Source organism: Crocodylus siamensis, chromosome 1, assembly GCF_052110815.1.
Source record: "Crocodylus siamensis isolate JL-2025a chromosome 1, ASM5211081v1, whole genome shotgun sequence".
Classification (NCBI taxonomy): Eukaryota; Metazoa; Chordata; order Crocodylia; family Crocodylidae; genus Crocodylus; species Crocodylus siamensis.
Genome location: NC_143395.1, coordinates 228702152 through 228727485, shown reverse-complemented (window position 1 = coordinate 228727485; position 25334 = coordinate 228702152). Strand labels below are relative to the sequence as shown.

The 25334-nt window shown below is 41.0% G+C and overlaps 2 protein-coding genes across 7 annotated transcripts in view; both read right to left on the bottom strand.

Moving 5' to 3' along the window:
* Positions 1 to 15663, bottom strand: part of IMPG2 (interphotoreceptor matrix proteoglycan 2) — a 78180-nt gene extending 62517 nt beyond the window's left edge. The window contains exon 1 of the mRNA XM_090031610.1: positions 15324 to 15663. Within this exon, the coding sequence (XP_089887736.1) occupies positions 15324 to 15663 (340 nt within the window). The remainder of the gene's footprint in view (positions 1 to 15323) is intronic.
* A 5083-nt stretch (positions 15664 to 20746) lies between these two features.
* SENP7 (SUMO specific peptidase 7) overlaps positions 20747 to 25334 on the bottom strand; it is a 66023-nt gene continuing 61435 nt past the window's right edge. For all 6 annotated transcript variants that reach the window (XM_090058419.1, XM_090058443.1, XM_090058453.1 and 3 more), the window contains one exon: positions 20747 to 24965. In XM_090058419.1, coding sequence (XP_089914545.1) covers positions 24828 to 24965 — 138 coding nt within the window. In that variant the 3' untranslated portion in view covers positions 20747 to 24827. The remainder of the gene's footprint in view (positions 24966 to 25334) is intronic.

Below are 25334 nucleotides of genomic sequence, written 5' to 3'. Positions count from 1 at the left end.
GTCTGAGTTTAAAGAAAGCTAAGATTTCTGCACAATGAGTTCAGAAGCAAGGAAACATTGTGGAAGCAACATGCACCACAAGAAGGAGTAATGCTGCCCATCTTGGGTCCTCTTTAGAAAATGTTAATAAAATCATGCACAGTTGTTAGCTGTTCCTTCAACATAGTCTTCTCTCCAAAAGTTCCACAGGTAGGAAGTTGCACTTTCCATAGAGTTGCTGAAAACATGCCATGAAAAAACAGATTTCTAAAACCAGAAACATTTTTATAAAACATTCTTTATGTCTACAAAAAATTTTAGGGAAATTATTCATGAAAAATTCACTTGTTGCCTCTTTTTCAACATAATTTTTTCTCCATTTATGTTTTCTAGTTTTTGCATTGCCAGGCTTTGGTTGATCAGTTTTATTATGTTCTTCAGCATAGAAATTTTAATTCTAATTGAAAAGTTAAAAAATAAATACATCTCTCAATCAAATGACTCTATAGAAAATTAAGATTTGGTCTGTTTTATAATAAGTATGAGTACAAATGCATTCAAATGACTATGCAGGATATTAGGAGATAGCATCATATTGCAAGAAGCACTACATACTGGTCAAGAGATGAGAATACCACTAAGAAACGGGTTGACCTAAATTCAATTCCGTTTCACCACCAAATTCCTGTGTGACCTTGCAAAGGTCATAGAATCATAGAAGTAGGGTCGGAAGGGACCTTGTAGATCTTCAAGTCTGACCCCCTGCCTGGGCAGGATTAAAACTGGGCTCAAATGACTCCAGCCGGGTAGGCATCAAGCCTCTTCTTAAAGAGGTCCAGTTAGCCCTGCCAACCGTGACCTCGCATTGTTGGCCCATGTTCATTTTGGAGTCAGTAATGACTCCAAGATCCCTTTCTACCTCCGTGCTCTCAAGAAGGGAGTTTTCCATCTTATAAGTGTGCTGCTGGTTACTACTGCCCAAGTCCAGCACCCTGCCCTTGTCAGTATTGAAACGCATCCTGTTTTTGTTAGCCCACCCCTGCATATATATATATATCCTCTTGCATCTCACTCCTTCAGCTGTGAACTCAAGGTGGCAGCCAGCCAACTTCATGGGCAGGTCACAGGGCCAGTTGCTATTTTCATGTATTTATCATGGCAAGACCTCCCCATGCCTCTGAATGGCCAAGAGATCATAGTGGCCATGCCCCCTGCCGCTGATTAGTGGAGAGGGCTGTCCAGCATGCAGCCTGGCCCTTCATTGCTGACTGGAGAGGGGCAGAGCTGCATGGCAGACAGCCCTCTCAGCCAATCAGCGGCAAGGGGCAGTGATGACAGCCATCTTGCCTACGTGCCTTCATGCCAGCAGTCCCTTTCATGCTGGGCTGTGCAGCCGAGGGGACTACTGGCTCCTACTAGGGAGCTAGTGTTTTATTTTTAGCAATTTTTTTCCCCCACAGATTTTACAGACATTGCCCGATTTTGCAATTTCTGCAAAATCAAAAACACAATTTGAGTAGGTTCCTACAAATGGCACGTAATGCACTTTTGTTCTTTTTAGTGGTGTTGTAAAGATAAATCCATTCATGCTTGTGGGGTGTTCACAATACTGCAGTAATGGAGACTACAAAATACCAAAGAAACAGATGAGGTCACTTCAAGTCATAGCCGCTTTGACAAGAACAGGCACGCTACACTCAATGTCTGACCCAAATCCCAGCTCCAGAATAGGTATTTTCTACCTTCATATTTCTACTCTAAGATTTCTGTGGAAGTAATTCACCTTCACTTCCTCACCTGTTGTTCTGCTAAAGAGCCTGCTTTTCTGCTGTGGGTGAAGCTGTCACTTGGGGCTAATTTTAAAATGTGAGGACATACACCCAGAGGACACAAATTGACTGAAGTGCTGTGGCGAACATAGGCAAGAAAAAAATTATAACAGGCATTGAAATTTACCAGAACTATAGGTTTGTAAAGAGCAGATTTCTAGAAGTTGGGTCATGAACACAATTCTTTTGAACTCAGCTATGCAACTGCAATACTGGAATTAACCTTCTGTTGATGACTATTGAAAAGAAAGCCCTGGATGGAGAAATGGCCACATGATATACCCAACTCTAGCATTACTGTGTATTTGTATTTACAAGATGCTGAATGAATATGACTTTGAACCGTAAACTGGGAAGATTTGTGACTTCAGGGTCAAATTCTCCTCCTGTACTCAGTAGATGCTCTAACTACTCTCAGAGCAGCTGGTTACATACTGCACAAACCTTTCTGACAATCTATTTCTTCATTAGCTTGACAGTATAGCTTGGCATAGGAATGTTTTACTTTTAGTTAGAAGTGCACATATCCCCAGTTGACAACCACTGGTCTAGAGAATCATGGAAATGCCTGAATCTAGCCTCAGATCCAGAAGTTTTCCTCTAGTAACCCTGAAAACAAAATTCTTTAATTTCCCCCAAAGTCATTTGTGTCTAGTTCTGGGAACACAAGATCTTCCCCAGTGCTCTGCAAGAGCCACCATACTCCGATTCCAGATGACTGAAGTGAGTTTTCAACAAGCTGTAATTAAGTAGCGGAACAGATATAAGCTGCAGTGCAACTGCCTTTTTTCTTGTAAATCTTTGCAGAGGCCCTGTCTAATCCTACACAGGTTCCAAACAGCAACAGACAATGGACTGGCTTCCCAGGTGCAAGCAATAATTAGCAGTAATAATCCGAGGCAAATTTCTTTAATGCTCTTAAATATGTTTAATCTCATTTTTAAAATGAAATGTGATGAGACAGTGTCTCCCCCTGAATACAAGCTGCTGCTGCTGCCTGCACACTTGTGCCAATCTGCTCCAGTTAGATTAAGGATTTGTTCCATGTCTTTTTCAGATAGCATTAGCCACCCAACCAAAATCTCAAACGCTCTGCACCATCTGCAGGTTCTCATTCCACTAACCTCACCTGAGCTGGAAGACAAAAACATGGTTGCATATTTTCAGAGAAGGAAGGAGGCAGCACAGGGAGCTAATTCTACATTCTGTTATATCATCTTCATCACAACCAGTGCTACACAGGAGTAACCCTTGGAAGAATTTAACCTGCTGTATTTGGAAAACAGCATTGCCTATTGTTATTTGATCTGCATTAATTCACACATCTTTTGAAATGGACAGCAGCACTTGAAAACTGGAGATCTGATGAGGGAACTTACTAGGGAATTTCTAGCTCTTTAATAGTTTAATAGGAATTAATTCATGTAAGGACAATAGGAGGGGGAAAAAAAATCTCAGACAAGCTTGTCCTGTCATTTCCGTTGATGTTTGCTCTATTGCTATTAGCTTTCCCCAGGAGCTACACAACGTGTGTGCTGGCTGCCAAATGAAATGACAAGTCATTCTGCCACCTCTGTTCATACTGAGCTCACCCTGCCAGTTGCTCTATTTACTTCAATGTGCCAGCTTGCAAACTACTGGGATCCATGGTGCGATGCACAACATGGCCCTGTGGTATTCCTTCAGAAACTTATCCCCAGGCATGGCACTTTTGCCCTTGTGCAACTCAGAAGTGAACGCAGAGCATTGCCAAGATGTTAAAACTCCCCAGGGACCTCCTCTACCTTTATGGAAAATATTTTAAAAGTAATTTAGGGCTGGCCTAAGGTGTACAATTTACCACCCCAGATACTGAAGCCATGCTTACATGAAAAAAACAGCACAGCCTGGAGCAGTACTAGTTTTCCTACACTGACCCAGGTCAAGCCGACATGCCCTGTTCTAGAGGAACGCACCTTATTTGAACAAAATGATGATCTCTTTACAACCAATATTAAGGGGAATCTGTTCCGAGGGTGGCTTTAATGGTGGACACTGCCTCCTGAGACCTGACAGAGCCCAAACTGATGTATGCTTGTGCTACAGGCTGCTGTAGCAATATCACTCCACTGTGAGTTCTGGTATAAGAAGTCTAGCCATAGTAGCAGTATAGGCTGCACAGGCTAGAAATATAAAGCAAAGATCTAGGCAAACATAAATGTATAAGGCAACAGTCTTTACCACTAAACCAAGAGGTTTTGTGGGTTTGGGGCATACAGAGAAAAAGGCAACATTATGAGAACATTACAGATTTAGAGTACACTGGCAGAAGCCAGGCAGGTCATAATTAAAACTGAAATATCCTTGTTCCCATGCTTGTGGGTAGGCAACCATAACAGGATGTTTTGAGGACAATGGATAGGTGCTACCTTGGCATTTTTCATGTTTTAACTGTCTCTCAGACCAGGCCTGCCAATGCTGACAAACAACGCTACATTTGGGGGCAGAAAGTTAGGCATGTAACATTTACCTCTGCTGAGAGCCAGTGGGTGAGTGCTGTTTGGAGGAGTGGACTGGGAAAACATTTAATAATTAGCAAAAGGAGAGAAGCTAACCTTTGTGACTAGGAATACATACTTTGTATACCTAACACCCCTGTTACTTTAATGCAGGTGTTGATATATTTCACCCTTGATTTTGTTAGTTCATTTTTATCCGTAAAAGGAAAAACAACAGACCCCCTTCTGGTGAGATGTTGGATAGAGGACAGCATGGGAGTAGGATAGCATCTTTGAAAAAGGAGAGTCACAGGATTTTAGGGTTTTTCTCTTCACTAGAAAAGGGCATGCATTTACCTTGAATAGGCAGCTTCTGTTCTTAAAGCTTGCCAACTTGATTGCACTGTTGGACTGTGGCTGTCACTCGTGTCCTCTCCCCCTCCCCACCCCGTGAAAGAGGGAAGGTGAAGAAGGGCTACACTACAGGAGGAGCCCCCAGAACCATTCTGGACAATTCCTAGGGCCACCTTTGAAGAATGCTCCAGGACTCCAATTCTTCTGACTTTTAAATAGTTCCAAATCCATGCTGGCTAAGCCCTGCTGCTCAGTGTGGAGTGCAGAGGGAAAGTCCTACCCATAGGCAGATCTAGAATATTAAAAAGGAGGGTGTAAATTGTGTGGTGCATCATTCTTCTAACACAATTTTCTTCCAGGTAAAAAGAAACTAGAAGCTTTACTAATATGGGGCCTATGGCTATACTATTCAGTTTAAGATGGAAGCAAAACAAAGATAACTTTATTGGAATGTGCATTAATTTGCTATATCATACATTATATATTAAAAACCACAAACTAGGAAAATACTTTAAAATGTTCTCTCTCTAGATCTGTTGTCATTAGAATTAAATGTGCATCTCTCTTAGATTCTTGCCAGGGAATCTAAAGTTCCACTAAAAGTTATTTCCCCACCTGCATGAATGTTTCCACACCGGAGTTAATGCTTCTAGCTAAAGTTAAAAACAATCTGAAGGGCTGTAAAGTAGAAGCTACATTACCAGGAGCAATTTACAGACAGAAGAATTTCAGAAGAAAGAATAGCTGACTTAGTGGAATATTAAGACCACTACAAAACGACAGATGGTCATTAACACTCTGGCATGAAGAGTTTAGTAGGAATCAGGGAGATGATAATAAACTATTACATCAAGTGATTCTCTTAGTGCTGCCTGAATAGAAATGCCACAGCCAGGCAGTTAGTTTTAAACTTTGGGTGGACGAAAAATCAAAGGGAGGTACAACTGCATCACTCACCACTGCATCCACCCTTGTTCCTACCCTCCCCTTCTCTGGACTGGTTAGCTCTCAGCCCTAATAGTGGCTAAATACTGCACATGTTCATAAGCTGGGTAGATCAGCTCGCTTGCACCTTGCTCTTCATTTGTTCATGGTCTGACTCTGGGGCCATGTCTACACTTACCCTATTCTATTGCCAAAGTTCTGGAGACAGACACCAGCCACTACCCCTCATGCTGCCAGAGTGTTGCACACTCAGGCAGCTCCTGGCAGCTATATGCAGCTCCATTCAGCAGCTGTACCAGTTGAGTGTGAAGGGTATGCTGGAAGGCACACGCTACTAAATGGACTCTGGCAGTCAACAGAATGCATGAGTATCTACATGCATCTTCAGCCAGCTATTGGGCACTAAACAGAAGCATCACTCCACTTGGCTGAGGGGAAGTAACTATTCTGCCACCAGAGAGGGGTTTTGTGTGTAAACATAATTCAGCTATTTAGCTGAAGCACCGTTACACTATTGGGAAAATTGTGTAGGCTAGACCAAACCTGGGTCTATCATCTGGGCTCGACAGTCAACAAGTCAAAATTCAGTCTGAGCTATTCATTCATTAATTTTCACAGTTCATAGTAGCTGCCTTCCATGAAACTCTAGTGTGATGCCAGGATATTCAACTTTCAGTCATAAAGAGGCCTTACAGAGACTTGTATTAGCTGGCAAGTATGCCACTGCAACACTAACTGCTTTCCTCATCCTTGTGTGCTATGGATTTCCTATCAAAACACTTACCCCATTTCCTAAAGAAGTTATCGCCCTCTTTACCAGAGGCCACACTCTGCCCTCAGAGGTGCATACTCACCTCCGGAGGGCTCCAGCAGAATTTATCTACATGTATGCTAGAGGAGGTTTTGGAACAAAACAAACAGGAGACATGAACTGGCACTTTAATTCATTCAGCCCTCCAACAAGGAGTGGTTAACAGATGCTTAATCATCACAACCAATTAAACTAGAAAAATGAATGGAAGCATAAAACAAGTGTAGACAACTGCGGTGCTCTGTGTTTAAATATTTCACAAAATAAATTAGTTTACAAACTGTGGGGGGAGATCCATAATAGAATGGGAGTTCTCCTCATTAAGTGTTTAAATTGCATTAATATGCCTTTTGAGAATATTCCTAAGAGAATAGCTGAGGTGGAATGAGCCCAGATGGAAAGGATATCAATCTAGTACATATAAGCTGATCATTTGGTTCTACTTATTTAGTTTTATTAAGGCCTTTCCATTTTGTCCAACATGTACATACCTAACACAAACCTTAAACAGAATCCTAGGATTCTGTCCCTTGCCTAAGCCCCAGCAAACTCTCAGTGAAATCTATGGAAGGTGTAGATAGTGAGTTGCTCTGAGCTGAGCCCCTCAGTAGTCAGTCCCTTGAAAACAGCAGCTGCTGTTCATGCATTGCAAATACCTTTCAAACTGCAGCCTTTCAGCCCTTCCATATTCTCCTTTCCTAGCATGCTACTTCTTCTAGTTCATATAAGATCTGAACACCACATAAGTGTTAAATCCTCATAATACTACTTTGAGGTAGGGGAAGTACTATTATCCCCATTTTACAGAAGGATAACTGTTGGGAAGTCAGTGGAAGCGATGCATATTGAACACACATCTTTGGATGGTCCTGCTTTGAGCTGGGAGCTGGACTAGAAGACCACATGAGGTCCCATTCAATCCAGTGCCTTAACTTCAAGATTCCTCCCCTTCCACCCACTTGTTGAATTCCTACAGACACTGATGGGAATCTTATACATGCATCTGAAGGAATCCACGCCCATAAAACTAGTAGGACTCCACTGTGTCATCGTTCACACTTTTGTTCAAATTAAAGCCACACCTGAGTGCATTGAGCAGCTCAGAAAAGAGAACTTTGCTGATGACAAATCAATGCACTAAGTCAAAACACAATATCATAAAGTCTGCTCACAGCTCAAGATCTTTGAAGGCAACCTTCTCCACAAATGACATTCTGAAGGGCAATTCCTAACACCCTGAAAACCACAGTACAGCAAAATAAAAACGGAGTAACATTCAGCTACAGCCACATAGACAGATATTACTCAAATACAAGGTTACATACATGAAAAAATGCTTGTTATCTACTACTACAGCCCTTGTTCAGGCTGTGTCTTGGAAAAAATTGTACTGGGCCATCCTGGGGCTACTCCATCAGTGAGTTCCATGTCTGGTGGCATTTGCAGGACCATATCTTACAGGACATGGGATCTGGGATCAGCACTCTACTCACCATCAGAAAATGGTAAAAACATCACACAATCAAAACCAGTCTTTCCAGGCAGATACCAGAGAGCCCAGTAAGCTCCTATGCAAAACAGCTAGCAGGACAGCCTTCATCCACACCTAGCAGGGCCAATGACTAACCCAAGAGAGATACCATAAAATATTATGAGAATAAACACCTCCTTCTTCTCTAGCACCTTCTAGCCAAAGAACTCAAATCACCTTACAAACCTTAATGAATAAGGCTGTAAAGCACTCTTGCCTCTACCCCCACGGGGCATGGAGTGGATGTGACATGATCGCAGGGCCAGGAAAGGAAACCAAGTAGCCTGCCCCATTGTCTCCCTCAAATATGCAGCATGTAGTTACATTTCATTTCATCCTAAAGAAATGCTTCAGAAATCCCCTCACATAGTCCTGAAATATCATCATCCCCTGGCTAGAGTCTTGCAGCCAGATGGACAACCAGCACGCAGGAGAAGGAGAAAACAGAAATGTTGACCAAAGACATTAGTGTAAGCTTCTGCTCTAATGAACAGGCTCTTATTATCCACATTGTGCAGATAGGACCTCAAATTTAAAGGTTAAACCAGAAAGTTGCACACTCTGTCTAACCGTGTGAAAATTAATCAATCTGCTTTTGTAAAGCAGGAGGCTGAAGCCGTGGGATTTTAACCAATCAAATATGATGCTTGCACTCAAAAAAAACCCCATGATGTCCAGTTTTCCAGGAAAAATAAAAGAAATTCTTTAGAAGGAGAAAAGTTTCTGTTTAAAATTTCCTTTCCAACAGGCTGCACTGTTTTTCTGAGAACTGCTCCCTAAGATTTGCTATACCTCAAATTTTACCACTGAAACCTACTCAGAACTACTCACAATGTGCCGCCACTCATCTGCACCAACTACCATAAATAGTCTGCTTTATTATGAGCAGGTGGCTTTATCTTTCTACAGAGAAAGTGTCACTTTTAAACTAACATGTTTCATTCCATGCACAGGGATTTGTGAGGTTAACAGAAGGAACAGCACATGACAGTGCTGGAAACCTATTAGAGGAGTGCGATAACTTGCTAGTCATCTGTGTATATGGACAGTACCTAAATTTAATCCTTGCTTAATCCTATTAGTACTTCTTAAGATTGAATCATGCACAATGAGTAGCAGTATTGAATCAGACAGTATTCCATACTGAGGCTGCACAATGCCAACGTCTTCTCTCACTGCTTCTGCAGAAGCAAATATATCAAATGCAACTGTTTGTGCCTCAGGACTGTAGTAATAAAAACAATGACTCACGCTTCTAGCAGCATCTTTGATCAGAGATTGAACTAATTCTTGCCAAACAAATCAGTACACCCAGAGGGATAATTCTAGCTACTGCTGAATTGCATGCAATAATGGGGTGGGATGTGGCAGCCCCTAAACAGCACACACCAAGAATTCAGGATGCATTTTGCAATGATAATAGCATCAGTATGTCTAGGCCACAAAAGAAATGTACATTCTTAAACTGAGTGGGTTAACCCAAGTTAGCTAGCTCAGATTAAGAGAGCAGTGAAGACATGGCACTAGTAGCATAACTAAGGTGGAGTAAACAGGACATAACTCAGAGGGTGTACCAGAATGGCAGCCCTCAGGGGGCCCACACCACAGTGTTTGGCCTCTGCTTTTTGGCCACTGTTTTGGAGGCACTCGGCAGAGATACTGTTGAGTGTGCCACTCTCTGTTTCTGTCCACATTTAATTTAGGCCTTACTCTTAAGGTTGGTGCACAGTTTGAGCTCAGTTGCAAGATCCCCTATGGGAGGGGTAGGCAAAATCTGGCCTGCTTGCCAAATCCAGCCCACCAGGCCATTCTATTCAGCCCATGGAGCCCCTAAAAATTTAGAAAACGTATATTTATTTGCCCCTGGCTGCCTGTCAAAGCTGATGGGAGACAGAGGCAGTAAGACCCAGGGGGAGCCACCAGCAGGATTAAGCAGCCAGAGCAGCGGCAAAGCCCCCCATTCTAAGCCCCAGGCAGAAGCCTCTACCTAGCAGGAACTTCTGAAGGCTTCTGGCCTGGGACTGTTCCTGCCTCCCTGAGCCAAGGGAAATACAGATGGCAGGGTGGGGGTGTTTGCCCCAGTCCTCAGGACCCGCTGGGTGGCTCCTATGGTCCCACTGCTGAAGCTGGGAACCACATGGTGCCGGCTGGCAGGAAGGGAGAGGGAGGAGGGGGAATTGGCTGCAGCAGGTGGGGAGAAGGGGCAGCGAGCCAATGCGGGGAGCACAGCAACAACGAGGTGGGAGCATGGGGCCTATGCTGGTGCACCAGGGACAATGCAGGCAGGCCCAGAGCAGGGCAGCAGGAGAGTGCGGCCAGGTTGGCAGGGGCTCTGTGAAGCCAGGCTGGCTCTCTCCTCTCCCTGCTTAAGCAGCACAGCCCAGCTCCATAGAGCCTCTGCCAGCCTGGACCCTGCACAACTGCCACCCAACTCTGGCCTTTGTTGGCACTGACCCCGGTACCCTGGCACAGGCCTCATGCTTCTGCCTGGCTGTCACTGCACACCGCTTGCTGCCCCTTCCCCCTCCTGCCGCAACCATTTCCCCACTTGCCCCTCCCCCCCGACCCAGTCTGCCAGCCATTCCAGCACCATGTAGTTCCCAGAAGAAGTGCCAGAACCACAGGAGCAGCTGGAATGTGGTGCCAGAGCAACTGAGGGAAGGGGGGGTGGGAACAGGGAAGTGCCAGGAGAAGGGCAGATGGGGCAGATGGGGGCAAGTGGCAGCGACTGGAGCATGGGGCCCATGCCAGAGCCCTGGAGCCAAAAGCAGCAGAAGTACAGAAGCAGCAGAAGTACAGGGGCAAACCCCCCCTCCACTCAAGCCACAGCCCTCCCCAGCCACCCTGCTGCCCCCACATACACCCTCCATTCCCCACAACCATACACCCCCCACAAAAAAATCACACACACACCCTTCCCCACACTCCACATACCCACAAACCAATGCACATCCTCCCACCCACACCCTCCTGCAATATACAAGAGTAAGACTTCAGTATAATAGCTTAAAATATCACCTCTAATTATACTACATGTTAATCAGGACAAAAACATTGTTTGAAATGAAATTAATGAATGCTGTAATACATTTGATTTTTAGAATATAATTTGGCATTTTTCTGGTTCAGAAAAACCCCTTACTTTTGGAAATAATTCTGGGGAGGCAAGGGGAGGGGCAAAGGGGTGGCAAAGGTCAGGGGTTAGAGGGCGGGACTTCTGGTCCCAAGATGGCGACCAGTGGGGCACCTGTCAAGGGGCAGGGCTACCCATGTGGCCCTTGATGGCTTGCCAAAACATTTGCCCACCCCTGCCCTGTAGGCTCACCCAAGATAAAAATAAAGCCCAAGTTGCCTTGTTTTAATTGCTTTTTTAAACCAAGTTAGTTCTCTCCAGTTCCCTCATCTAAGTTGAGATCACACCTACTTCTGCACTGTAATCAAACAGCATGTCTGTCGGTGTAAAGGTACATCTCCTGGGGGAAAGTTTTTGCAGCACATGCTGAGGCCTAAGACCTAAGGTGAAGGGGAGGCTGACTGAGTGTCTCCATCACGAACCCAAAAGATGGTGGTTTGTGTAAAAAGCCGGCACAAAAATTTTCTTGGGGAAAACCATAAGGAACAGAACTCAGTCAAAGTAAAACATGCATCAATGTATTTACTAAATTAGCATTTTATGTTTGGCTGAAATACCTTTTGTGACATTTGATTTACCAAATGATTAGCCAGATAAGTGCTAGACATTATTATTTTACAGTAAGGCTAACTTGTTTTTTAAAACCTGCTCCTGTCCATCTTTAGCTAAGGTTTGAGTTATCCCATTGAAACTTCAGTCTTAATTCTGATTGGGAGAGTCATGATACAGGCTCAGAGGAAGCAGACACAGGTATATTTGGAGTCCTTTGGGAAAAAAAAGAGGATTGTTTCAAAAGAGCAAAAGTTGTAACACTCTTATGTAGCAAAATGTTGACCAGAGATGAAGTAGTGTTACTTTTGCTACATTTGTATTATTCTCAGCTCTTTCACACATAACAACTGCTATGGTTTTGAAATGTTCCCCCTTTGAAAAGGTTTCAAATGTACCTGCGTCCACACCAATAATGTTATTATGCTTTTGGTTCAATAATGAGTAGCAGTTTTGAAGTAATTTCATCATTACATTCCTTCATCACGGAGTCCCAACTCAAAATCCAAAATCTTAAATCAACTTTTTCAGCACCTGTTACAGAAAGCCCTGGAACTGAACCAACCCACACTTGGGAACTAAGGAGATTGAGATCCAGATCCAAATGTTTATAGCTCAGTCCTATCCCCGAGATAACCAAAGCTACTGGCCATAGATACAGAATACTGTTTGGATTCATTCCCCTTAAGAGATATTTTTCTTTCTTTCCTATGCACTACAATAAAAATAGCTTTCATCTAAACCTACAGTGTGAACTTTTATACCAAAACATAGCCTAACCCCTTAATGTGTGAACTATATTTGGGACAATGTACCTTAAGCACAGGCTTGTGAACACCATCTTGACTGGAAGATTCTACCCACCTTAGCCACCAGCATAGTCACATTAAAAGAAGTGTCCATCCATGGGAATAAACTCTTACTTTTCCATGGTAATATAGGACCAGATTGTGTTTGGCTCTGTACAAGAGGGAAATGCACAAAGAAATGCAAATCTCAAACATCCCAAAGAGAGAAATAAGGAAATATAATACTGATGAACCAATGGCAGAATCTCTCTCTATGTACCCTAGAGGTACTGCAGGAGGCGCAGCAATGCAGGTTTCTCAATACTGATGTGAAATAACATGTCCAATGTTGGTCAGATGGTGTTTTTAATGCTAACCTATTGCTTAATGTTCACAATGACATAAGCCACTTTGCAATTTAGATGTGTGATAATTGACTGTCTCAGAAGAACTGGGATAGATTTCTTCTGGACCTGTCACTACGCTATGTGACCTCGAAAGAGTCCCTTCATTTGTATATGTCTCTCTCCCACTGTGTATCATATATTTTTAGAATATAAGAGACTTGGGGCAATGACTGGCTCTGGCTGAGGAGTTGAAAAGCACCTAGTACAATGACTTGGGTAATACAGTCTTAGTTGGGACCTCTAACTGCTGCTACAACTCTATAATAAATTTGGAAGAATGAAAGACAATATTTTATTTAAGTAGAAAGAATTCTGGTTTTCTGGATGCACCTTTCAATTTTCCTATTAATTTTTCCTGTTTATTTGTACATTTTAGCACCTGGTGGTATTCTGTAGCTGCACGATGGTTCCTCAGTTTACCAGGTTTCACATTAAATGTCATATGCTGTGCACTTTCTCATGAAAAGTAACAGAATTTTTGCTTTAAAAATATCCATGCAGTTATATAGCCTCAAGAAAGAAGCACTCATTTTACAGCCTATGATAAAAATGCCTATAAGTCAGTCTAATTCAAGTGGACATAACCTCATAGGACCGAGAAAACTTAAGAGAAGCCAGTCAATCCAGGAGCCATAGATAAATAAGTAGACTCCCACTTGTTTCCTTTTAAAGCACATCCAGATACTGTGAACTCAACCTGGGTCACACTTATTTTTTAGTAATTTTTTTTAAATGCACAGTTATGCTATAATAAGGGACGTTTTCCCTCTGTAGTTGCCATACTGGCATTGATCACAGGCAGTGAGCATCATGTGATTTATCCAAGATAATAATTAGAACATACAATGCAATTCATTTTTTAAAAACCCAGTAAACAGCTTTGGATGGATGTACACCAAAAATTCATGAACCTGGGTTCACTCAACAGCTCTAGATCCACTCTTCCTCCTAGGGCAACAACAGGAACTTTCCTATTTCACAGATGGAGCAGAAGAATGCCCCTTATGCAGAAAAGGCCTGTCCAATGAGTAGGAGTCTACGTAAAATTCTGGGGGGGGAGGGGGAGACTTACCAATTTTTGTGGGTTGATCACAGCCTAAAGCTCTAATTCTGCAGTTATTTCACAGTGGCCCTGCCCCCCAGCAGTGATTGGCAGAGAGGCCCTGGGGGGGCGAGGAGGGGTAAGGAGGCAGCCACCATCTTGCCTGCTGCCCTTCGTGCCACCCCACCAGCCAGGACCTTCCCCATCCAGCAGCAAAAATAACTGGCTCCCACTGGGAATCCAGTATTTTATGTTTATTAATTTTTCATTTGTTAGTGGTGATCTTGCAAATATCACAGACAATCCTGGATTTCTCTGTTTCCAGGAGATCTCCAAAACTGCTAAATCGGATCCCTACCAATGACACTCATAGTCAGAGGAAAAACTCACTGACTACAATGAACTTTGGACAAGGACAAAGACCTTGAAAAGTCACGGTTTTCTTTCCAGGTTACCTGTGAAATTTGTATTGGATTCAGGTCAGATATTATTAGGGAAAGGTGGACACAAGTAGTATGTATTGGCCATGACCACTAAACTTGTCTTTGTGAATTAACTAGTATGCATTAAGTGTCCTAGCTACATACATAGTTATTTTGGAGAGAGACTGCTATGGCAGAGCACAGAAAAATAAAGGGAATAAAATAAAAAGTAAAGAGATAGAAATCCTTAAAGAAGCTTACTTCCTTCCTCTTTAAAAAAGGACAGCTGTCTTCAGACCCAGATGTAAACAAGAAGGAAACTCATGTACCCTAATCTGAATTTCTTACAGTAGCAATACTGTAGCATGATCTGAATAGACAGACTATTTTATTTATGCTACAGAAATCAGCACCCCATTGTTCAAAGACGCCATTTGTGTTTTTGTGCATTTCATGCAGGATCTTTGGCACATGCCTTGGCCTCAGAAACTTTATTGAGAGAAAGAGGTTTCCATCAGAGTCTTGAACATCCATTTTAAACAAATACTTTCAGTGTTATTGCCACTTTATGACCTGGCACCAAAGGTTTGGCCTTTGTATATAAACTCCCCCTCCTCCGCACCCCAACACCCCACCACCCAAAAAAAACAGAGATAGCTGTTTGAACAAACAGCAATGATCAAATGTACCATGTTCAAGACATGATGTCTATAGCTCAACTGATTAAAGATCTTTCTGTTCATTCTATTTCATACACATTTTAATGCCTGTCTCCATTCTGTCAGTACAAAAAACATGTAAGACGAGCTACAGGATTCACCATCTAGCCAAACCTGTGCAGAATGGTTGTTCTTCAGGCCCTTCAGAAAATTGGCTATCCAAGCACACATGGAAGAACTCAGGGATTGAGATATTTACAGGAGAAATGTTTTTAGTTTGCATGTGGTTGTTAGCTCAGCCTTAATTTATTATCCATTAAGCATCTGACAGTTGTAACCCCCAATTACCGAAAGCAATGCTTCGTAGCAGTGTCACAGCTTCTCTGTGCTGACTTACCTCTGAGTCTGAAGTATTTTAGATGGTTGGCAATAGCTTCCTCAACTGTCTCATCAGGACATATTTTAACTCCACTGGGAAACATGATGGACCTCTTCCTTCGAAGCAATGAATGTCGGTTGAGTTGTTCCATTTCTGAGAAGTCAGCAAGTCTTTTAGACTCAAGGGACAGGGAGGGACTTCCTAATCGCCAGCCATTGCTCTGAGGTGTTGGTGCAGCATCCTTCACCTGGGCTTTTTCTGCAGTTGGATAAGCTTCTGCTGAAAAATTAAATCCTATGTAAGCATTGCAACTGAGATGGACACACCCTGATCTTTGGGCAATACAAACAGCAGTCATCGACTCAAGTCATCCATTGACTCCTGGGCAAAGTTTTAACTAAGGACCTTAGAATTTGGACAAAAAGGCCACGTTCTTTGGATATTCGTGTATTTTTTTTTTTTTAAAAAGCGGCCAAATTCTCTTCTCAGGTGCACCTTGCTATTTACAGAGGAAGTTGCATCTGTCTCTCTTATTCATTTCAGCTGCTTGGCAAACCTCCCTCTGATCAAGGGAATGTATGTTGTTTGGGTCATCCAGCAATTGGTTTCATACAACCACAACCCAAAAGCTTAATTCAAGATGACCTCAATATTTTACCTTCAAAAACAAAACTGTTCTATGGTTTGAATGTACACCAACCTTGTGAATTTAGCACTGGCAATGTGGAATATGATGCATCACCTATCTTGGAGTTCAAGACCCTTCTTGACGCACAAGACGGGACAAGCCTCAGCACTTTAAGTGTCCCTCAGACTACTGTCCCAACCCTGCTCCTCTCTGGACCTGGACAGACCACTTCTAATTTACTTCTGAGAGACCACAGAGCCACAAAAAGCTATCCCTATTGAGCATAGGGATGCCAGCTTTGTTTTTCCATTTACAAGCCTTCTGCCCAACCTCTGTCACAATGGCTTGATTAGGTTCTATTTTGAAAATTGTTAGCTGCTCTGAAGCACCCTGACAAAGGACAAGAGGCATGAAGACTATAGTCTTGTAAATATTAATGCCTGCATTTAACGTTACACATGAAGTCAAATGAATTACAGATGCCACCTGGCAAATGCTTATGGGCTTGCAGGGTCAGAACTAAAATAAGGGAAGAAACCGATTAACGTAAGGCTAACTGGTGTTCTCCGATAGAGAACTATTTTCCTACAAAACTTTGCTCCTACAAAACTGAAAGGATTTTTCAGCTGTTCCCCTCCCTCAGAAAAATAGTTAATGATTTCAGAGAGCCTGTTCAGTTTGTCAGCAGAGCTTTCCATCTTACAGAGAAGTGATTCAAAATGAGTTTAGATAGTGAAGAAGAGGAAGAACGGCAGTAGACCATAATCACTCACACAGGAACTGTGGTTTTATTTATTTCTATAGTACTTTTTGTTCCCAGAAGCTTTCCAAACTATCATCTTAGTTCTGTCATTAAGGGCAATAGAAGCTGACTTCAATAAGGATAGGATTGAATTGTACCTATTTTACATATACACCACCAACATGAAGCCATGGCTGATGGAAGGCCACAGCCTCATTGTATGCAACATGAAGGAGGAAAAAACAATATTGAATAAGATGACTGTGGTAAACCCTACTCTTGCTGATACTGCTGTATCTTCAGTACCATCCGGAACAAACAAAACCATTCCTTATAATCTTTGCATTGTAAGCTATTAAGAAAAAAGCAACATGCAAAAAAACCCAAAAAAAACCAAAAAAAAACCGTTTAGTGCCATTTCATGTCTCTTACCACCTGGGAAAGATTACCTCTGAAAACTTAACCTGTGGCTAGACTGTTCTCAGTTAAAACAACATAAAACTACAATGTTCCCCTTGAAACCAATAAAGTCACCCCAGATTCGCACTGCTATTATGGTATAGAATATGACACTACAGCTCTCCATGTTACTATACTTTCATTTGCCCTAATTAAAAGCAGAGACCTATTTTCATTTTCATCTACTTATATAATTAAACTACTGAAAATAGACTAGAAAAATGCAGATAAGAGTTTTGTGTTACCTGTAAATACCTGACGATCTCCTCCAATCAGTACAAAGAGCAAAACACCCAGATGGATTTTCCACAGAAAGCTGAGCATAGTTATTCTGACTAAAAAACCCCAAAAGCAAGGCAATTAATAAAAACCAATTATCTTTTAACAGAGCAAGTTGCTTTGAACCCGTTCTGAAACATTCAAGAGCATTCCCTTCTTGAAAATATTCTGATGTCACACGTAATTGCTTTTGATAAAAGGGTTAGTATTATTTAAACAATAAAAGTCAGCCAAAATGTCCCAGAGATGATCTTCTTTTCAAAGAAAGCATTCCCCTTCATTTCAGAAACAACCAAAGGTGCTGAAAAAGAAAGCTCCTTGGAGTTAGCAGATGGACTGAGGAGACAATTTTTTAATTTTAATCTGGCCAGCTAAGCTCTTTACCAGAGCTTGTCACACCGTTAACGGGCAGTCTAAACAAGGACAGTACCTTTCACACTTAATTAAGAACATTTTTCATTGGCTCAATTTCCTCTCCTTTTTGTTTTTTGTTTTTTAACATGCTGGCCAAACTATAACTTCAAGTTAATATCTACATCTCCCATGATCTTCCTTATGAGCATCTTTGCTTCTCTTCTGCACATGTAGTTAAAATATTTGAGGTTTACAAAAACAAGGTGATTGGCTTAGATCGTCACACCCACGTAAGTAGCGCCAAAGCAATATTTCTTTGCTGTCTTATTTTTTTAACTGGCTTTACTAACAAAGCACTGCACTCGAGATCAGACTAATGCAGAGAACCTTGTGTTGTTGTAACACTGTCCTTTACATAATCAGAATGGCTACTCCCCCTCCCAGAGAAGTGTTTGGCTCTCTTTCACCCCTAGTTAAACCTCATCCAACATGAGCTGTAAAAATAGTACACGTGTACCGATACCAACTCTAGACAGCTGTTCAGTTAGTAAGCGAATGACTGCAGGTGTATTAAGAACACACAATAAGGCAAACGGGGCTCTCCCTTTGCAAGATACAATGGTGCAGCAACAGAATCGATCTCAGGATCCTTCCTTTGTGGGATGGAAGCTTAGCACAGAAGTGATAAAGTCATGATGCCTTACCAAGTTAGCGAGTTTATTCAGACTGTAACAACAGTAATCAGTAGTCAAAGATTTCTCTTAATGCATAGGTTTCCAAACCATGGACTGTTATTTGCTGGAGATCTGCGGAGAGCTGGCTTGTTCCACAGCAGACTATTTCCTTATTTAAAACTGTTACGCTGCAGTAAAACTAAAAAAAAAAGTGCTCCTTAGTTTAGGAAGTTACTTTTTCATTAAAAAATTGTGTTTATTACAAGGATATTATTCAGTCCTGAACAGAAGGCCCTTTGCATGATTGCAAATGGAAAGGGAGATGCATCCATAAACTATCAAACTACAAGAATAAGGTCTGCACTGTGAACAAATTGGAGAAACTCTGCCTTAAAAACATTAATAATATAGACAAAAGCAGAATATGGTGAAGGGAACAGGCCCAGAAGGCAATCATTTAAAGGGTTGGCTGCCAAAGAAAAGAAATCTGTGACAAAAATGTCTCAGGGCTAGAAGAAAAAAGTGCAAGGAAAATAGAAGTATCACAGAAAAACTCTGTTGAAATGTTGACCAAATGATGACTGAAGGCTACAAATGTAGCTCCTTCTATAAGCCTTCACATACTTCAAGGAAGAGAAGTGCTCTGGGCAATGCACCAAGGCCTATAACTAGAAGTAAACAGATTAATGAAAACAAAGGGAAAACTAGAATATATGTCTTGGCAGTGAGATATGTTAGATTCATGGTGACATTGTCTCCCAAAATTAGATGACACTATTGTTAAAAGACAAAAGCAGACTAGATGGACCACTGATCTGATTAGACATATAAATCCTCATTTCCCATATAAGACCTACTTGCACAATCCCTACTGTGACTGCACTTTACACGTGGGTGACACAAAGACCCACAGTTCTCCACAAATTAGATCTTCCAAGTTTTCCTACACTTTTGTCAGTTTGGGAACAGGTAAGGTTTGAGCAAGGTTGGGGGGACATACTACAGTGCCAGGTTATTAAACACCTCATCCCAATAGTTTGAAAGTGCAGATCCTCAGCAGGCAAGTCAGCAAACTTCTTATAATGCCAATTTACACTAAATGGAGATCTGGCTCCAAATAGTTATTGCAACAACATGCATTACTGAAAACACATTAACCATCATTTTAAGGCATTTTACCATAAGCAAAACAATTAATAATTTGAAAAAACAAATCTCTCTCAAGTACTATTGTGCATTTGAGAGGCATGACGGCTTAAACAAATTTGATTATAAAAATTACATTCATGCTAAAAAGATCTATTGTAAGCACCAGTTCAGGAGGTTTTATGGGACAAGATTCAGATGGCACCTCAAATTTTAAAATTAAAAAAAAATAAAGCATATTTACTGTCATTAAACTTTAAATCCTTAAATAAGAAGTTTGTGTGTGGGGGAGGAGAGGGGAGGGAAGAGGAAGGAAGGGGAAAGGGCTGTCTTTATGTACACAACCATCTAGTGAATGCATTACCTCAACCTTCTAGCCCTGGTCAAAGAATACAAGATTGCTGTTTCCCAAGGTCTTAAGAAAAACGCAACTGCTTACAGAATGAAGCAGCTGTGAATTGTAAAGAATTGTAATGGCAATCACAAATAATAAAGGCAAAAGTATTATTAATTATTTAACATTATGTGAAGCAAAAGGAAGTACAGGTTTTAGGCCAGCATAAATTCAGGATTGCTTTTAGGTCTCCTTGAAAAAGAAACAAATATGAAACAACTATGTTTTAGACCTAGCATGTTTTAGCTTCATGTCTTGCTTGTTTTTGTCTTTGACACGCATTTAAAGACTTAATAAGGTAGGCCAAATATGTAAAACTAGTATAGAATGGTGTTATTTGTGATTGGAGACTACAGCTAAAGTGGACCCTGGTTATCATTGCTTAACTAAGTAACTTACCATATTTTATAAAGGTGATTCTTTAATTTATTCTTTGATTTTACAATAACCCTACAGATATTCTATCGTAGCAGTAAAAACAATTAAAGATATTCTGAGAAGAACACTGTGTAAATATCAGTATTTTACTCCTAAAACTTTCAGGGTCAGAAAAAAAAAAAATTCCCTGAACCATTTCCAGCCAAACCACTTAGGATAAGAGTAGCAGAAATAATTAGAAAGGGAACAATTAGTTGGTTTGGCAAAACTTCCGACGTGTGCTATTTTAATGAAGCGTGTGTGTGGTGTGTATAATTTTTTTTGGTATATACCAGAAACCTGTTGAATGTATAATCTTAAATGCAAACATAAGTAAAAATATATATATATAATTTTATTATAGACACAAAACAAAAATTCTTACTTTCACCCTTAAAAATACAAAGAAGGTATAGAAAAGTTTCAGCTACAATTTCTGTGGAGTGAGAGAGATTATCAAGTATCAGAACAGAAACAAGCAAAATATACATCCAAATCAATTAACAATTCTAAGACCTGAGTTTCTGCTCCTTCTCTTCTCCCATTTCTGTCAGTGTCTTAACTTGTTGGTAAAAGTCTTGGTAATCGGCCACTAAACAAACTTTTTATTTATTTAGGCTCTTACAAGTTTAGCAGCAAGGAGGTCAGGGGAGGGAAGAGCAAATAAAGTCTTTCCACACTTCCATTTCTGTAGTTTAGTATTTGCCAACCATTCAGCAATGCTTCCTTAGCTTGTGTGTGTAGCACCAGAGATTGCCTGGTGGTTTCCTGCCCAAGCACTAGTCAGCACTAGGACCACTCACCTGATATCAGATGAGATTGGGGATGCTCAGGCTACCACTATTATAGGCCTACATGCTTTATGTTACATCTTAATCACTCTCAGTCATATATTATTGTAAAATTTTTAATTAAGAAAAAGTAACTGGGAAATGAAAGCCAACTAGATAAATCTAACCCTTCAAAATGTAGCTCACCAAAAAGGATTCCAATGGACAAGCCTAATTTTGAATCTTTCTTTTCTTTAAAATTGTTGATCTATTTATCATTTTCAATAAACAAACACAAACTAAGCCATGACACCTGCATTTTCACCTTGAATGGCATTTTCAGCAGTTGATTAGTTTCATTTGGGAACGTTTTCTATGCACCCTTGAAAAGTCTTTGTTCCAATCTAGGCTACTAAGCGTAAACATAGAAACATAAGGTGTTTGGTCCTTGGGTGTGTGAACCAGCATCTATCCTCCTGCCATAACTAAGATGAGAATTATGCTGGTCTGCTTCTGTCCTGTGCACCCATGTCCCTCTCACTCTCTCCTTCCTTGTACAGTATAGTACCTGTCCACTGGAATGAGCCCATTTCAAGGTCAAGGCCCAGAAATTCAGTCTTGGGTAGGCCAAGCGAGGGCACAGCAGGTTTACATTCTCCAGACCAGTTGACGAACTCAGCAGGCCACAGACATTTAACTCCCACTTAATTTTGGCAATGTCAGTCTTTTGATGCTTTCCAAAGGCTGGTTCCGCTGGGTTGCTCTTGTCAGCTTCTGCAATTGCTGTTAAAACCTTCTCAGAAGACATCGCTGAACTTTTCTGAAATCTGTTCGCTGGTGGCCCAGCATAGCTGAAGTTTGGTGATTCTTGGTTTAAAAGCAGCTATACTTTGTATATAGCATGAGTTTCTAAACCCTAGTGAAGCACCCTGGTCCCAATATTATATGTTCAGAGTATAAAATTTTGCAATAACTGTACTCTTTGAACTAGCATTAGACTTCAGGGTGCATATCTGCTAAACCTGTGCTTGGAACTGGACATGGAGGGGGCAGGAACTATATGGGCATAAGTGGCTTACCAGTTTGACCTACAAGGTAAGTTAGAGCATTCTCAGGGAAGCTCTAATTTCTGCTGTGTGCAGTGATCCATAAAGGGTGACTGCAGAAAGCAGGGATATAGCCAAAGAATAGTGCTCGGTAACCCTTTACATCCATCACATGAGAAGGAGGTACAGGGATGCAGTGACACCTCAGCTAATCACTCAAGCCAGCTTTGAAAACTGCATTGTGCCAGCTGGCTGGCAGAAAGCAGCTTTGGTGGGCCCAAAAGTCTGTCTTAAAAATACTCTGATACCTTTTCAAGCAAGGAACCATGAACTTTTCAAATGCTTTTTTAAGGACTCAAGCACAACTACAACAGCTTTGTTCAAAATGAATTAGATTACCCCAATACTGGGGTTACAAATAGGTATGTACTGGGTACATGAATTAAAAGTGAAAAGCTCTCCTTGCTTACAGTTAATTCACTGGCTCTACAGCAAAACTGAAAGGGAACAATCAAGTCCACAACTTTTAAAGCTTTTTAATTTCAAACACACTGGCATTCCTATTACACATTTCCATCATTAATCTATAAAGGTCTCATAAGGTGGTGTTATAAAAGCTGGCTAATAAAAAGACTAGATTACCTTTGAAAAAGTGTACAAACACATCAATCTAAAGAAGCACAAATATTATTTTACGGTGGGAATCAATTAGTAATGCAGGAAAAAATGTATTTATAATTTTAATGGGATCACCAGGAAAAATATGCATCAATTGAAAAGGCATAGTAAACAAGTATTATTCACATATCTTTACTTAATCTTTTATCCATCTGAACAATAAATAAACAAAAAAATCCCTAAGGTCTATAGTAATGTTGATGCGATGGCTAGGGAGACAAAAGCCACACAGGCTTATGGAGGCTAAGAGCGATGATCTATGCAACTAAGAAAAGTTGCTCAATGGTCAAAAGAAACTAAAATGAAAGTAGAGTTAAGCTCTGAAATGTGTATTTACTGCTTCAATTAAGCTAACTGCAGGCAGGTAGAAAGTAACAGCCCTCAGCCACCTAATAAGCCTATTTTTAAATGTTTTTTCTTCCCCCTGTAAGGCAACTCCTGGTGTGAATAATAATGCTAAGTGAAAAAAAATGAACAGCAGTGACCAACTCCTCCTGCTGCTCTAATTAAGAGAATGGCATTGCAGTGATATATACCAGCTGAAGATCTGTTCCTAAATCTGGCTACTGGGACTATCTGTCACCCTTAAGGACCTCCCTTAACTTTCATTTTAGCTCTGCCGTTCACTTTCAGCTTTCCAAGCTGAAATGTCACTTTACAGCTGTGATTAAAATGTAGTCCTTTCAAAGGCAACTGCAAAATGTACTTCTTTACCATGGAGAACATGGGAAAGCACCCTAGGTGACCATGAATTAAAAGGTTTTTAAAACTGTCTGGGGCTAGTTTCTCTTTGAAAATGGCATAAATATCCATCTAGCCAATCACTTGTTAGCTTATCACATAAAAGGCCCAATCCAAACCTTCAGTACTTTTACTTAGTGTGATTCAACATGACTAAGTAAAACTCCAATAAGTAAAACTTCTAAATATAGACTAACTTGTTTGCCAGCTTGGGCCCAAAATACCTATGCAAGTTTTTAAGACACATAACAACTCTGAATACAGCAGGCCTTTGGAGTAAAGGCATGTGCATACAGTTCTCATTAAAGCACCTAAAACCAATTTGAGACCAACACCTGATTACCTTGTGGACAGAAGTCTCATTGCATCATAGACATACGAGTCAGGCAGGTAGGGTTTACTGCATTGTCTGGCTTTTGCACCAGGATACATTTATAATTTAAAAGCACAACCTTTTTCCAACCTGTGGTTAAGAAAAACTATATTTGAAAATTCAAGAAAGGAGTCCACATTTCACCTGCAAAGGCTTCAAGCTTTATCCTGAAGCAAATGCTTTCAGTTTCCCTATAAGTTAAGTTTTATGATGAAAACACTAAAACAGCGAGCTCAGCTCTCAACAGGCTGACACGCATGCAGCTACAGCTATTCATGTCAGAAAGTATAAACAAATAATAATAAAAATATATCAAAAGAGATATCTCTGAAGAGATTCATTACTATATTCTTAAAATAAAGAAATACACAGTATTCATACTATATATGAGAACTGCAAGGCAGAGTATTACAACATAGGGATGAGATCTTCTCACCAAGCATGATGACTATATGTTCACTCAAATCTGAATTGTGTGCATATGCACACAACAGTGAGGAACAGACTCTACAGGATTAAAGAACTTTCCCATCTTTGTGGGACATACCTCTATGCTGCTCTCATATTCCAAATAAAAATTCACTCAGGTGAAAATTTGTTAATTTTAAATTACATATTTACACTGTATCTACAAAGCCTCAACCCAAACCCCACATCCTACAATTCAAACAAAAAGTCCTGGAACAAATTTACCAACAGACAAACAAAAATATTATGTGGTTTTCCTTTTTTGAAAAGCAGGCACAGCCCAGGTGCTGCTAAGGAGTTTTCCAGTCGCACTGTACAGAAATGTCTCTTCCAGGTTTGCCAGAGCAGATTCTTTAGCTGCTGCTGCCACCTTGCTGTTGCAAGTGCAATTGCAAGATGAGATCTTGAATTTCTTCCCTTTTGTTTTTCACCACTTGACGAGGGAACCAACACTCCAAGTGCATGGACTGCTCAAAGTTAATGATAGGATTCTGGTGACAGAAAGAGAGAAGTTTATAACAAGGATCTTTAAAGAGATCTTTACTCAAATATCAGCTTTCCCACACAATCTCCAAAGTGTGCCACTGCTGAGAATGGCCAGCATTGTCAAACCTTTTGCTAGGGAGGAGGGCTGTAAATGAAGAGTTTGTCACATACGGGCTCTTAAAAGTTGTGCAAACTGCATGATGAAGAAGAACTAGCATAATAAGCCCATCTGTCTCCCTTGATGGATCCTTGGCTAGTGAAGAAATAAGAATGACTGGAGCTCAGGACACCACTGGGAGAGACTGTAGGATAAGGGTACAACTTTTTGCCCAGAAACCATGATTGGGATAGACTGCCTGCACTGGTACTGTGCC